This window comes from Lissotriton vulgaris, chromosome 1_1, assembly GCF_964263255.1.
Source record: "Lissotriton vulgaris chromosome 1_1, aLisVul1.2, whole genome shotgun sequence".
In the NCBI taxonomy this organism is placed as follows: Eukaryota; Metazoa; Chordata; class Amphibia; order Caudata; family Salamandridae; genus Lissotriton; species Lissotriton vulgaris.
The window spans coordinates 1,406,589,378-1,406,601,510 of record NC_141685.1 but is presented as its reverse complement, the minus strand read 5'-3'; the positions used below and the strand labels follow the sequence as shown (position 1 = coordinate 1,406,601,510).

Sequence of the window (12,133 nt, the reverse complement as noted above, 5' to 3'; positions counted from 1 at the left end):
AACTATATCAGAGGACAAAGAGGACACAGACCTTGCGGGTGATCCGCTATATACTGATATCGAGGGCAGTTATCCTGCTGATTGCCACCCCACTCCGACTCAAAGGGTGGGTACTAATGAATTACTTGGGAGTAAGAACCTTCTATGCAACATCCGATCGTTATCGAAACATGCAAATGAAGTATGGGAACTAATTTCATCTGAAGAGCCCGACCTATGTTTTCTGACGGAAACATGGCTGAAACCACCCTCGGTCCCGGCCATAACCCTAGGAATTCCGATGGGGTATAAAATTGTCAGACTAGACCGCCCTATTAAGACAGGGGGAGGGATTGCAATAGTCCATAAACAAGAAATAAACATTTCTATCTTAGACGAACTATGCACCCCAGAACTTGAACTGTTGATTTTTAAAACAAATACTGCACCCAAAGGTAGCCAAAAAGGTGCTCTGGTCTATCGCCCTCCTGGGCCTTGTGCCAACTTCTCCATCACACTAATGGAAGCATTAGTCCCCCATATAAGCAAAGACAGCGATTTCTTACTTGTGGGAGACTTCAACGTCCATAGCGAATTAAAAGAATGCACTAAGGCACAATCCCTCCTAACGGATTTGTCCTTACTAGGCCTAAAACAAGCTAATAGCGGTTCCACACACCAGGCAGGACACACTCTGGATTTAATCCTGTCTAACTCCCCATCAATCAAATGCCTACCTCCAACACAAGTAAAATGGACCGATCATTTCATCATAGAATTTTACACCCCTCGCATTAGCACTCCTCCCTCAGGCCCAATAGCCTTGCCGAGTAAACGCAGGCAATGGCACAAAATAACCCAAGATTCCTTTAAAGAGAGGTTTGTAGAACCGTCTCTTGCGCTCACTGAAGACATCGAGGTGGCCCTGACTAAATTTGAAGGAGCGCTGGTGACAGCAGTGAATGATATTGCCCCCCTGAAACTGTTTAAACCACGCCCGGCACATAAACAAGAAGTCTGGTTCTCAGAGCATTTAAGGTTCCTAAAAAAAACTGCCAGAAAACTTGAAAAGAAATAGAGATCGTCCCATTTGGCTGATGACAAGAGCTGCTACTGGGAATCCCTCTCCACATACCATAAAGCCATTCGTATGGCGCGCAAAAACCACATTGCGTCCCAACTCGAAGCTGCTGGAAATACTCCTAGGGTGTTATATCAAATCCTGCAGTCATTCGTTAAACCGGTGGCCTGCGAGAGCTCAGAGTTTGCATCTCAGCAACTGTGTGATGATATCTCACTGTTTTTCACCAAAAAAATAGATGGGATCTATGAAAAAATCATTAGCTCCAACCTGTCCTTTTGTGGAGATAATTCTCAACCACAAATCAAGGAAGACCCTAACCCTACCACGCATACCCTAGGCTTTTTTCCCCCCTATCTCATTAGAGGAGGTTGTATCTTTAACCTCACAAATCAAGAGCGGGTGCCCAGATGACACTATTCCAGCAAGAAATATGCCTATGCTTGGTACAGAACTAGGTCCTGGGGTTCAGAGATTAGTAAATCTTTCCCTGAGCACAGGTGCGGTCCCCAGAGGGTGGAAAAAGGCTCTGGTTAGACCCATTAGAAAAAAAACCACAATTCCATGTACAGATCTGTCCAATCTTAGACCAATATCCCTGCTACCATTCCTAGGAAAACTCACTGAAAAACATGTGAATCGCCACCTATCCATGTATATTGAACAGGCAGGAGGGCTGGATGGGCTCACAATCCGGCTTTAGGCCTAAACACAGCACAGAGTCAACCCTGATGTCAGTCACAGACGACCTACATATGTATTAGGATAGGGGCCACTCTGTCATCCTGGTACTTCTAGACTTGTCAGCGGCGTTCGACACTGTGTCACACAACATCTTGACAAGTCGACTGGAAAACATTGGTCTAGAGAACAAGGCTCTGACCTGGCTAAGGAGCTTCTTATCAAACCGCACCCAATGCGTCACCATGGGTGCCTATCGCTCAGTGGAGGAAGAGATTTCTAAAGGGGCTTTTGTCTGAGCCCAACCTTCTTTAACATCTATGTGGCACCACTGGCTGGAATTATGCGAGCATATGGTTTCATCCCTGTGTCTTACGCGGATGACACACAGCACCTTTTTCCCTTTAAATCTCTCACCACCGAGGTTAAAAACTCCTTCTCTCAGGGCATGAGAGCTGTGGCTCAGTGGATGTCATCAAACTGTCTGCAGTGTAATGTAAGCAAGACCGAAGTTATGTTGTTCGCGGAGGCAAAGATCCTCTGGACCCCAGATTGGTGGCCACATGATCTGGGACCAGTCCCCGAACCCAAACAGATTGTAAAGAACTTAGGAGTCCGCCTAGATCAGGAGCTCTCACTGAAACAACATAGCAACTATATTGTGGGCTCGTGCTTCCACGTAATCAGCCTGTTACGCAAAATCTTCCCTATACTCCCAGACTCCATCAGGAAAACATTGGTACAGGCCCTGGTCCTTAGCCGTATTGATTATTGTAACGGCTTGCTACTATCTGTAAACGAGGGAGTATTAGCCAAACTCCAAGTGATCCAGAACACTGCGGCCCGCCTGGTCTCAAACGCCCCCCCCAGAACTGCGTCCAAACCTCTTTTGGACAAACTGCACTGGCTGTCAGTCCGGCAGAGGACAAAGTTTAAGGCATGTTGTCTAATTCACAAAAGCTTAAATGGACTAGGTCCTGCATATCTGAAAAATAATAAATGTATACCCTACACCCCTGCACGTTCCCTTAGGTCAAGCAATCAATTCCTATTATGTGTGCCCCGCGCAAAAAAGGCCAGGCACGGAGGCAGAGCTCTTTCTGTGGTTGGTCCATCACTATGGAACAAGCTCCCTCTAGCTCTCAGACAGTGCTCAGAACATCTGCTGTTTAGAAAGCAACTCAAAACCTTTCTGTTTCAAAACTAATCCATTTTTCGTCTGGTTTCCCCTCTGACTGTGTTTTGCTGTGTTTCCCAGGGCGCAGAGATACTCCTCCGGCAGTCAATTCGAGCGCGATACAAACCCGCAAATAAAATAAATAAATATAATAAATGTCCCTAAAGGTGTGTGGGTGTGTTGGTCCAGGAGATAGACTATGTTCAAGGACCTAAGGGCCAAACTGTCAGGAGAGAACACACTTTTGCCAAATACTTTAATGAACTTTGATTCCCTATCTGGCATTACAGAAGGGAGTCCAATAGGGTGGACCGTATACATGAAAGCTTGGACCCCCAAACTCTTGGGCATTGAGTGCTGAATAAGAAATGTCAGGGGAGTGGCCCAGAGGGGAATAGAGCATGTGCTCAATTTCTCCCTTGTTGCAATTACTTTACATCAGTGCAACTGCAGCGTCCTCAAGGAGACTGAACATCAGAGGTGCTGCAAGAGTTCCAGCAGTGCCCCTTTGAATAAATCTGAATACATCTACAGGATGGTAGTGACTACAACGACTGTGTTTTTACATTGCAAACCATTACAATGCAAGTTGTTACAAGGACTTGCTGTAGGGGGCAGAAGGTGTTGGATTTTAAATCCAACACCTTCCCTACTGTTGCACACACTTTTATTTATTTATTTATTTAAGTAGCTTATACAGCGCGCAGCTACCCCCTGGGGGTGTCCCGGCGCTAGAAGCTAGAAGTAAATTATACTATTCCAAAATCCAGCTTGCCCCCTACTTGTAATGGTATGCAATGTAACAACGCTATCGTTCTAATGAATGCGTTGTAATGGCATGCGATGTATCTCATGCAATGTAACGTGGCCTATTGGTTGTATGCACGTAGCAATGATGGGCAGGCAGGACAGGGATATGAAAATAGGCATCATGCAAGTCCAGCGCTACCATCCAGGCTCCAGGTTCTAGGGCAGCCAGGACCTGAGCTAGGGTGAGCATCTTGAACTTCTTCTTTTTGAGGAAGGAGTTCAATGCTCTGAGGTCGATTATAGGACATAGGCCTCCGTCCTTCTTTGGGACCAGAGAAAAGCGTGAATAACAACCACAGCCTAATTTAGGCCCGGGAACCCTCTCTATAGCACTCTTGGCCAAGAGAGTCTTGACTTCTTCGTAGAGTAAGGCAAGGTGATCTTCGTCAGCCAATCATACACTGGAGGCATGAGTGGATGGGTGGTCTCAAAGGGAGGGAGTAGCCCCTTCAGACTATTTTCAACACCCACCTGCCCTAGGTGATGTTTTGACAGTGGTGGAGATGACGGCGTATTCTGCCACCAACTGGCCATGAAGGATCCTGAGGGATCACACTAGGAGGGTTTTTCTGTGGAGGAGGGGATTGTCGCCCGGTTAGACTTCTGCCCTCTACCACCACGGGGTTGGGATGAACTGCATCAATGGCTCCGCAGAAGTTACTGAACTTGCAGAACCCTCTGGCCTGAATAGGGTTGGCGTGGTTGGTAGCCCCTTCCGTAGCCACAAAAGGAGCGAAAAGCAGACACAGGCCGGGATGTGGTGGTGAGGCCCAAGGACTTGGCCGTAGCCCAAGAGTTCTTGACATGATCCAGGGCAGCATCTGCTTTGTCTCCAAAGAGATAAGAGCCATCAAAGGGCATGTCCATTAGTTTAGCTTGGACATCCCCCCCAAAAACAGACCACTGCAGCCAGGCAATTGCTCTACCCAGCGAGTCTGTCATGTCCAAGCCACATAGGATGGTGAACATTGCTGCATCTCTCCCATCTGAAATGGCCTGGGAGAGTAGAATCTGGTCCTCCTCCGAAACTCTGGGCAGCAGCTGCGCAACTGTGTACCATATGAAATGGGAATAACAGCCCAAATGACATGCACTGTTCACCGACAGCAATGCTATATTGGCAGAAGAGAACATTTTCTTCCCAAAGCTTTCCAGTCTCTTGGATACTCTGTCCAGGGGTGCAGAAGGGATTGAGCCACGGGAAGTGGAAGCTTGAACCACCAAGCTTTGTGGGGTAGGCAGTGAAGAAAACTTGGCCGCCCGTTGTAGGGCAATGGCGGTGGGCAATCGTTCTATTCACAAGAGCCCCTGTGCTGGGATTGGACTAGGACTAGGTGCCAAGTAGAACATCCGCCAAGGCCTCATTGAAAGGCAGTAATGGTTCCGAGCTGAAGACACCAGGCTGAAGGAATTCTGTCAAGACGTTAGTCTTGACTACCACCATAGGGAGCTGCAGGCCCAAGACCTCCAAAGCCCTACACACCACCATTGCGAATGATGCCCCCTCCTCCGTAGCCAGGTTAGGGGGAGACAGCATGCCAGAATCTCGGACGGTACCAGTACACTGGCATCACCCAGTTCCTCATACCACTCCATGTCTTTCTAAGGGGTCCTGCTCCCCTTCTAATCCTCCTCATCCATCCTTAACCCTTCTGAATAGGGCAGGTTAAATGGCATGGAGCCATCTGGCTCCGTGTTGTCAGGAATGAGGATCGGGAAGGAGTTCCAGTTGGGTGCCGGCGAATCTGAGGACCTAAGCTGCAGAAGAGGCACCAAGGAAGGTCGCCGTGGAGGTGTGACTGGCGCTGGTCTGGAACCAGGAACTGGTCCAATAGGAGGCTGTGGCGCCAGGGCCGAAACCGAAGGCACAGAATACACGAGAACTCCATTGTCTGAGCCTGTGGGGTCAGGAGGCGCGCAGGGGCAGGGTCAAGCGTCCAAAATATGGGGCACATGGCATTATAGAGCTCCTTCAGTTGGGCAGGGGTCGCTCCTGGCACCGAAGTGGGGCCTCGAGCGCCGAGGTTCCTCCATCTCGTCACGCCCTGGACATGGCGAAGTTGAAGCATGCTTCAACTTCTTGGGTTTCCTGTAATGCCTCTTACCAAATGACTTGGAAGAGTAGGACTTCGATTCTCTGGGGCGGTACTTGAACCTTCCTCTTGACCAAGACCGAGATCGACAGGGTGACCTCCAGGTGATTAGCTTATGGACCGCTCCCTCAAAGCTTTTAGCGCATGGCCCGGCATTTGGAATATGACTTCATATCATGGTCGCGCTCCAGGTACCAGAGACACACTAAGTGGAGGTCGGTGACCGACATGGCCTGGTGACAGGCGCCACATGGCTTGAACCCCGAGGTCTTCTTGCAATATATCACTAGCACACCAAGAGAAGTCAACAAAGTCAAAAAAAGTCTGACAAAAAATGATGGAGGGTAAGCTCTCTTCGACGGATGTGTGTGGAAAGAAAAGAACTGACGGCAGCGTGCCAGAGTGGCTGTTATATTCATGACACGGACGTCATGACTACGAACACGACGCCAACTACATCACATGTAGTCGACCAATGCCACCTACAGGCACGCAGTGGTACTGCTCCAAAAAATCTTCTGGATCCAGCCTGACACCTGGAAGTTCAAAAGTAAGGAATCTGCAGCTAGATGTGTCTATCAGATCAGACGAGCACATGGAAAGAACAGATCTGTGCTAGAAAAGGAGAATGCCCAGGTCCATAGACTGGATGAGACAGTGAGTTGGGGAAAGTGGGAGCAGGACCCGAAACACCTGATCAGCTGTACAGGCTGAGCATAGCAGGACAACTCCACTTAAAATATATATCCCCATGTAGTAGCCAAATGTGATTTAGCAGCAGGTCTTGAAAGAGCAACCCTTCCCATGGCTCTATAGCAGAAACTTGGGCATAATAGTGGCAAAAGTGACATCTTGTGCCATGCACACCAGACCTGTTAGGCCTTTGAAAAAGAGCAGAAACAAGAGCTCACTTGTGGCAGATGAGCCGAGCCACTTCACAAAGGTGCCACAACTTTAAACGAGATCCACACATGCCACTGGAAGCTCCGCGCCAGGATATTCTGAATTGGGAAAATTAGCTACTCTATCAGTCTCGATCGTTGAAACTAATGTCTGACAAACTGGTGGGTCCAGGGGGGAACAAATGAGAGGTGATCAAAATAATAACTGAGGGGGGTCAAAGCCTGGCTGGAGTGGAGAGCCTCATAGAGCAACTAAGAAGTGGCCATGAAAACCGCTTTACTCTACCTTCGCAGCACGATGGGGAATAAAAGCAAGTACACCTTCTTGTATGGTAACCCCGGGTCAATAGTATCCTCCTAATCTAGAGAAGAAAGCCAGCAGGAGCCACAGAAAAGCCTCTATGTGACACTTGCTCGTAAGCAAAGGAAACAAGGGAGTCAAGCAAGAAGGAGCTACTACTTCCACTAGATCCTCCCAGAGAGAGATTCAGAACCAGCACCCGGAGTCTCTATCATGCAGGAATATATGCAACAATTCTTCAAAGAAGTTAAAAATGAGGTGGACCCACTTAGAAAGGATTTTAAAAACTACTTAAAGGACTTGTACCGGACATTACTGGATTAGGCACCACAGGCAATGATTGGGAGCCAAATATGGATGAGGATATGGACATTATATGGGAAACAGAATCTTGCCCTTTGAGGAACAATGTACTAAACTAGCTCTTAAGCAGAAGATCTTGAAAATAGATTAAGACATATATTAGGATAAGGTGGCTGCCGTAGGGAGCAGGTGGCTCAAATATTTATTCATATGTGCAAAAAATATGTTCTCACATTCAGGTGAATCTCCAATATGCCGTGATAAGACTCACAAAATCAACACTGGAAACTAGTGAGAGAGGCCACTTTTTCAATGAAAAGGAGAAAATAATGACCCTTTTTAGGTCCTCATTATCTTCCTCAAGGGACAAAAGTTACATATCTATAATGACCTGGCAGCACTTTTCAACACAAAAGAGTAATGAAACAGATTAAAGATTACCTGTGGAAGAACAATGCATCCTATTTATGTCAGATCGGCACAGAAATTGATACCTATTTTGGATCTCTCAGAAGAGTCTAAAGAAGGGTACGAAACCCTCATCACGGCCCCCAACAAAAACACACTCTTGTCGCCAATGGAGAGCAGGGAAAAGAGGTCTGAAAATATCTCTCTGTCACCTTGAGAGGTGGAGAAAGCCAGACAAAAGTACACAGAGAAATGGAGAAACTGTGTGGGACTGGCTCAGAAGACAATTGTGGGTTGCAGTCATAAATGATAGACCGCAAGTCAGAATCTGGCCCATAAGGGACGCAAGTAGCACAGAGGTAGGGTGGCAGATGTGAGAAGTTGGCCTGGCATATGCTGTCCACTAGTAATAGTGGGCACCTTGCACCAGTCCAAACAACCCTTATTGATGATAGGTTTAAAGACAACCTTTATTGAAACCTATCCAAGTGGTAGCTATGGAGAGCAGCCTTCAGGCTAAGTCTTGAAGGAGTGTAAAGCAGCTTGGTTTACCAGATTATAACCTCTTGAATGACCAAATGAAAGGAGAACCACACCAGGTGTATAAATAAAATATATGTATTTATTATTAAACACTCTCTACTATCATCTTTATGAGATTAGAGAACAAGATGCACAATATCAACACCATAGAACTTCAGTAAATAGCACAATATACAATGGGCTCCAGGGGGAGACCTAACCATATATTTAGAAACTGGTATAAGAACCACGACTTCACTAGACACAGTGCCTAGAGCACGTAGAATAGTTGGGACCCCAAGGAACCACCCAAGGTAGTGACACAGGGGACCCATGGGGAACGCCTGCAGTGTGAGAACACAGCCGCGAGCTCTGTACATTCCTATGGGAAAGTGGAGGTTGGAAAATTAGATTAAGGACACTTTGGAGAGGACTTGGAGGAAACCCTTTTAGACTTAGAAGGTTCTAAGGCCAGCACCAATGTGAGCACCGGCGTACTCGTGTTACCTCACCCAGGAAAGTCAGGTGCATAGGTGCCAAATGGTGTCGAGAATAGTCGCTATTTTAAATGGCGAGTTGCTGCAAAGTGCTGCTGCCGTGGAAAGGAAAAGTGTCAGGTGCAATCCAAGCTTGGATCGAGGATGTGAAGAACCTGAAAGCAGAGGGGACAGAGTCTGGGTCACTTAAGGGTGACCAGGGGGCCCACCAATGTCAGGTGTTTCAGGTGTGATGAGGTGAAGCTTGACTCCGCTGCCACGGGGACCAGGAGACGTCGACAATGACCAGAGCCCACAGGCGAGCTGTCCCGCAAAGGATGTTGAGTACTGGGGGGGTCGGTGTCCGGATCGGGGACGAACAAGCCTTGGCAACAGCAACCCACATGGTGAGAGTAAAAAGACTTTGGGATGGACCAGCAAAGTCCAGAGGACTTCCCAAGCAATGGATAGTCCAGGCACGTCAGGAGCAACCAGGTAAGCCCATTCAAAGTTACAGTACCCTTTTCAGGGACCCACAAGTCGACGGACAAGGGATCGTGAAGGGACCTCAAGAGGAATCACGAAATACCAGCCCACGGGTCACTTGTGGAGTGTAGGCCAGTAATCTTCAGTGTAATCACTTCTAGGGGTTTGGACTAGAAGTAGCCCAAAGCACAACCTCGGGTATCGCCAAGAAGCATATGCTGCTGCAAATGTGCACAGTGTCCAGGGGTTCGGGTTGCACAGTCCCCACGAGGGCTTTGGATCTCAGGATTGCTGAGAGCACTAATCGGCCTCGGGAAAGCTTGGAAACCCACCTCCTGTGTTGCAAAGTCTTTGTAGTCCTTCAGGAGCTGCATAGTTGCAAACCGGACAGATGCGTCTTTGGTGCCTGGCTTGCAGCGGAGTAACTCCTTTACTCCAAGGGAGATTCTTTGGTCATCCAACGAAGTGTAGATAGTTGAAGTTCTGGGATTCTGTAGCAAACTTTCGTCCAGGTAAATCTAAAGTCCTGTAGTCAGGGGTTCCTACTTTATACCCAAGGAAGGGGTGGGACAGACTCTGGGGACCCACCTATGGGAGGGTCAAGATAGAGGGGAGGTTACACCCATATATTTTGTCCAGTTTCACGCCACAGCTGGGGCTGGTAGCGCCTGCAACCGGTTTGAGCTGGACTATGAACAGGGTCACGAAATGTGCCCCCAGTGCAGACATCAAAGCATTCTTGAAGTGCACCCACCCAGCCCCAATACACTAGAACCTGTCTGGGAGGTGGTTACACCTCCCTGTGACAGGACACCTATTGTCCGGCCTCCCCTGTCGAGGTTTCGTCCAGCAACAGGTGGCCAGACTTGTGTCTGTGGTTGCAACATCCATTTTGTGATGCTAGGCTCCGTTAAGCTGGTACCGGGTGCACCGGTGTAGTCCCATTTCTCCCCCTAGGAGGGAGGAATCATACCTCCGCCACCAGAACTGGTGGGGAAGTATGATTCCAAGGTGTCTGACACCAAATACGACATGTTTCCTTGCAGCCATTCCAAAGTTAGCATTTACCGTGAGGTTATAATGCACTTAAGAGTATATGATTTGGCTGCATCACAGAACAACCCCTGGATAATAAATTCCGAAGGCTGCAGAGGGGCCCTGCTCATGCATGGGCACCCTTTCACATGAAACCCAGCACCCTGCCTTCAGGATTGATAAGACCTGCCATAGGGTAAACTGATAGGTTTATATGTGTGGTGAAATAAGGTAGATATAGGGAACCTATATCTAAGTAAGGGATGCATGCACCACCTTACACAGGCTGCTGTAGCAGACCGCTGGTGTAATTTTGAGTGGAATCTCAGGGGTGGCATAATACATGCTTGAGCCCCAAAGATGCCTCTGGGGTACCTATGCCCTAGGTACATAGGATAACATTACTAGGGACTTATAATGGTACACCAGAATCCAATCTGTGGTGTACCTAAAGTACATGCAATCATTTTAGAGAGGAAGCAGCTAGGTTGGTGCCCTGGATAGCAGGGATCCAGCCAGACTAAAGTCGAAAAACAGTGAAACATCAGCCAAAAGTGGGGGTAACCATAGTAAGCAGATCCTACTCTCCTACTGCATAGGGCCTCAACAGACTTGGGAGAGTGGGGTAACCCACTAGGCTAGACATCAAATAAAGCTTGACCAACACATCAACTAAGAGAAAGTTTAGGAGACTCAAGTTGCATGTGGTGCTCTATTCTGGCCAGTATCCATAAGAGTCTGCAAACAAGGGAAGAACAGTGTATTTTAGGCTACTGGATGTAAGATTAATAATGTACTATTGTGTGCTAATTACTGAATGCAGCCTTGCTGTGAGGGGTTTTCACAAAGCTGTGGTCATTGGAATGCAAGAAGCAGCACCAGTCCACTCTGCCATCTAGACTGACATCCACATTTTGTTTTACCCAAAAATGAAAAGGTATCTCTTCGATGTTTTCAACTCTGGAAATGTATCTGTAGCGTAGGTTTTCATATACTTTGCCACGATCATAGCACCATAATAAACGAAAGACCAGAATGATATCTCCAGCAATATCTTACGAATATACTCTTAAGTAGCCATGTTTTAAGGAAAAAAAAGGTTACAGTACCTTGGCACGATGCAAGTCCATACCATACATTGAAATCTTCCTGGCATTTTCAGCATATTGTATATCTGACTGAGCTGGAGTCAGACCCCTACAGGTAAAACAAAGGTAATTTAACAGAAGGGTCAAATTAAATGCAATAACTCTAAGGTGTTCTGTAGTGGTGCAGATGAATCTCATTTTGTTTTAGATGGTGATGACATTGTACAAGCAGCAACGAGAACAGCTTGAAGACTTAGGGCCTGATTCATGAAGGGCCTCCGCCCTCGTGGTGGGACCTCCATGTTGCACGTACCCATTGTAAAGGTCCTGCCATGACTGCGGCCCCCCTCGTGGCGGGATCTCTGTACTGCACTTACCCAACCATTGCAGTAGTCCCGCCACGACTGCAGGCCCCCACGTGGCGGGACCTTCATACTGCCTTTATCCATTGCAGAGGTCCTGCCACAACTACAGGCCCCCTTGTGGTGGGACCTCCATACTGCACTTACCCATCGATTGCAGAAGTCCCGCCACGACTGCTGGAACCCTTGTGGCGGGACCTCCATACTGCACTTACTCATCCATTGCAGAAGTCCCACCATGACTGCAGGACCCCCCGTGGCGGGACCTCCATACTGCACTTACCCATCCATTACAGAAGTCCCGCCACGACTGCAGGCCCCCTTGTGGCGAGACCTCCATACTGCACTTACCCATCCATTGCAGAAGTCCTGCCACGACTGCAGGCCCCCTCGTGGCGGGACCTTCTTACTGCCTTTGTCCATTGCAGA

At 48.0% G+C, this 12,133-nt stretch overlaps 1 protein-coding gene across 1 annotated transcript in view; it reads right to left on the bottom strand.

The window, feature by feature from the left end:
* LOC147750599 (band 4.1-like protein 2) overlaps positions 1-12,133 on the bottom strand; it is a 627,758-nt gene that overhangs the window by 189,568 nt on the left and 426,057 nt on the right. Inside the window, exon 7 of the mRNA XM_086929700.1 lies at positions 11,364-11,451. Coding sequence (XP_086785826.1) covers positions 11,364-11,451 — 88 coding nt within the window. The remainder of the gene's footprint in view (positions 1-11,363; positions 11,452-12,133) is intronic.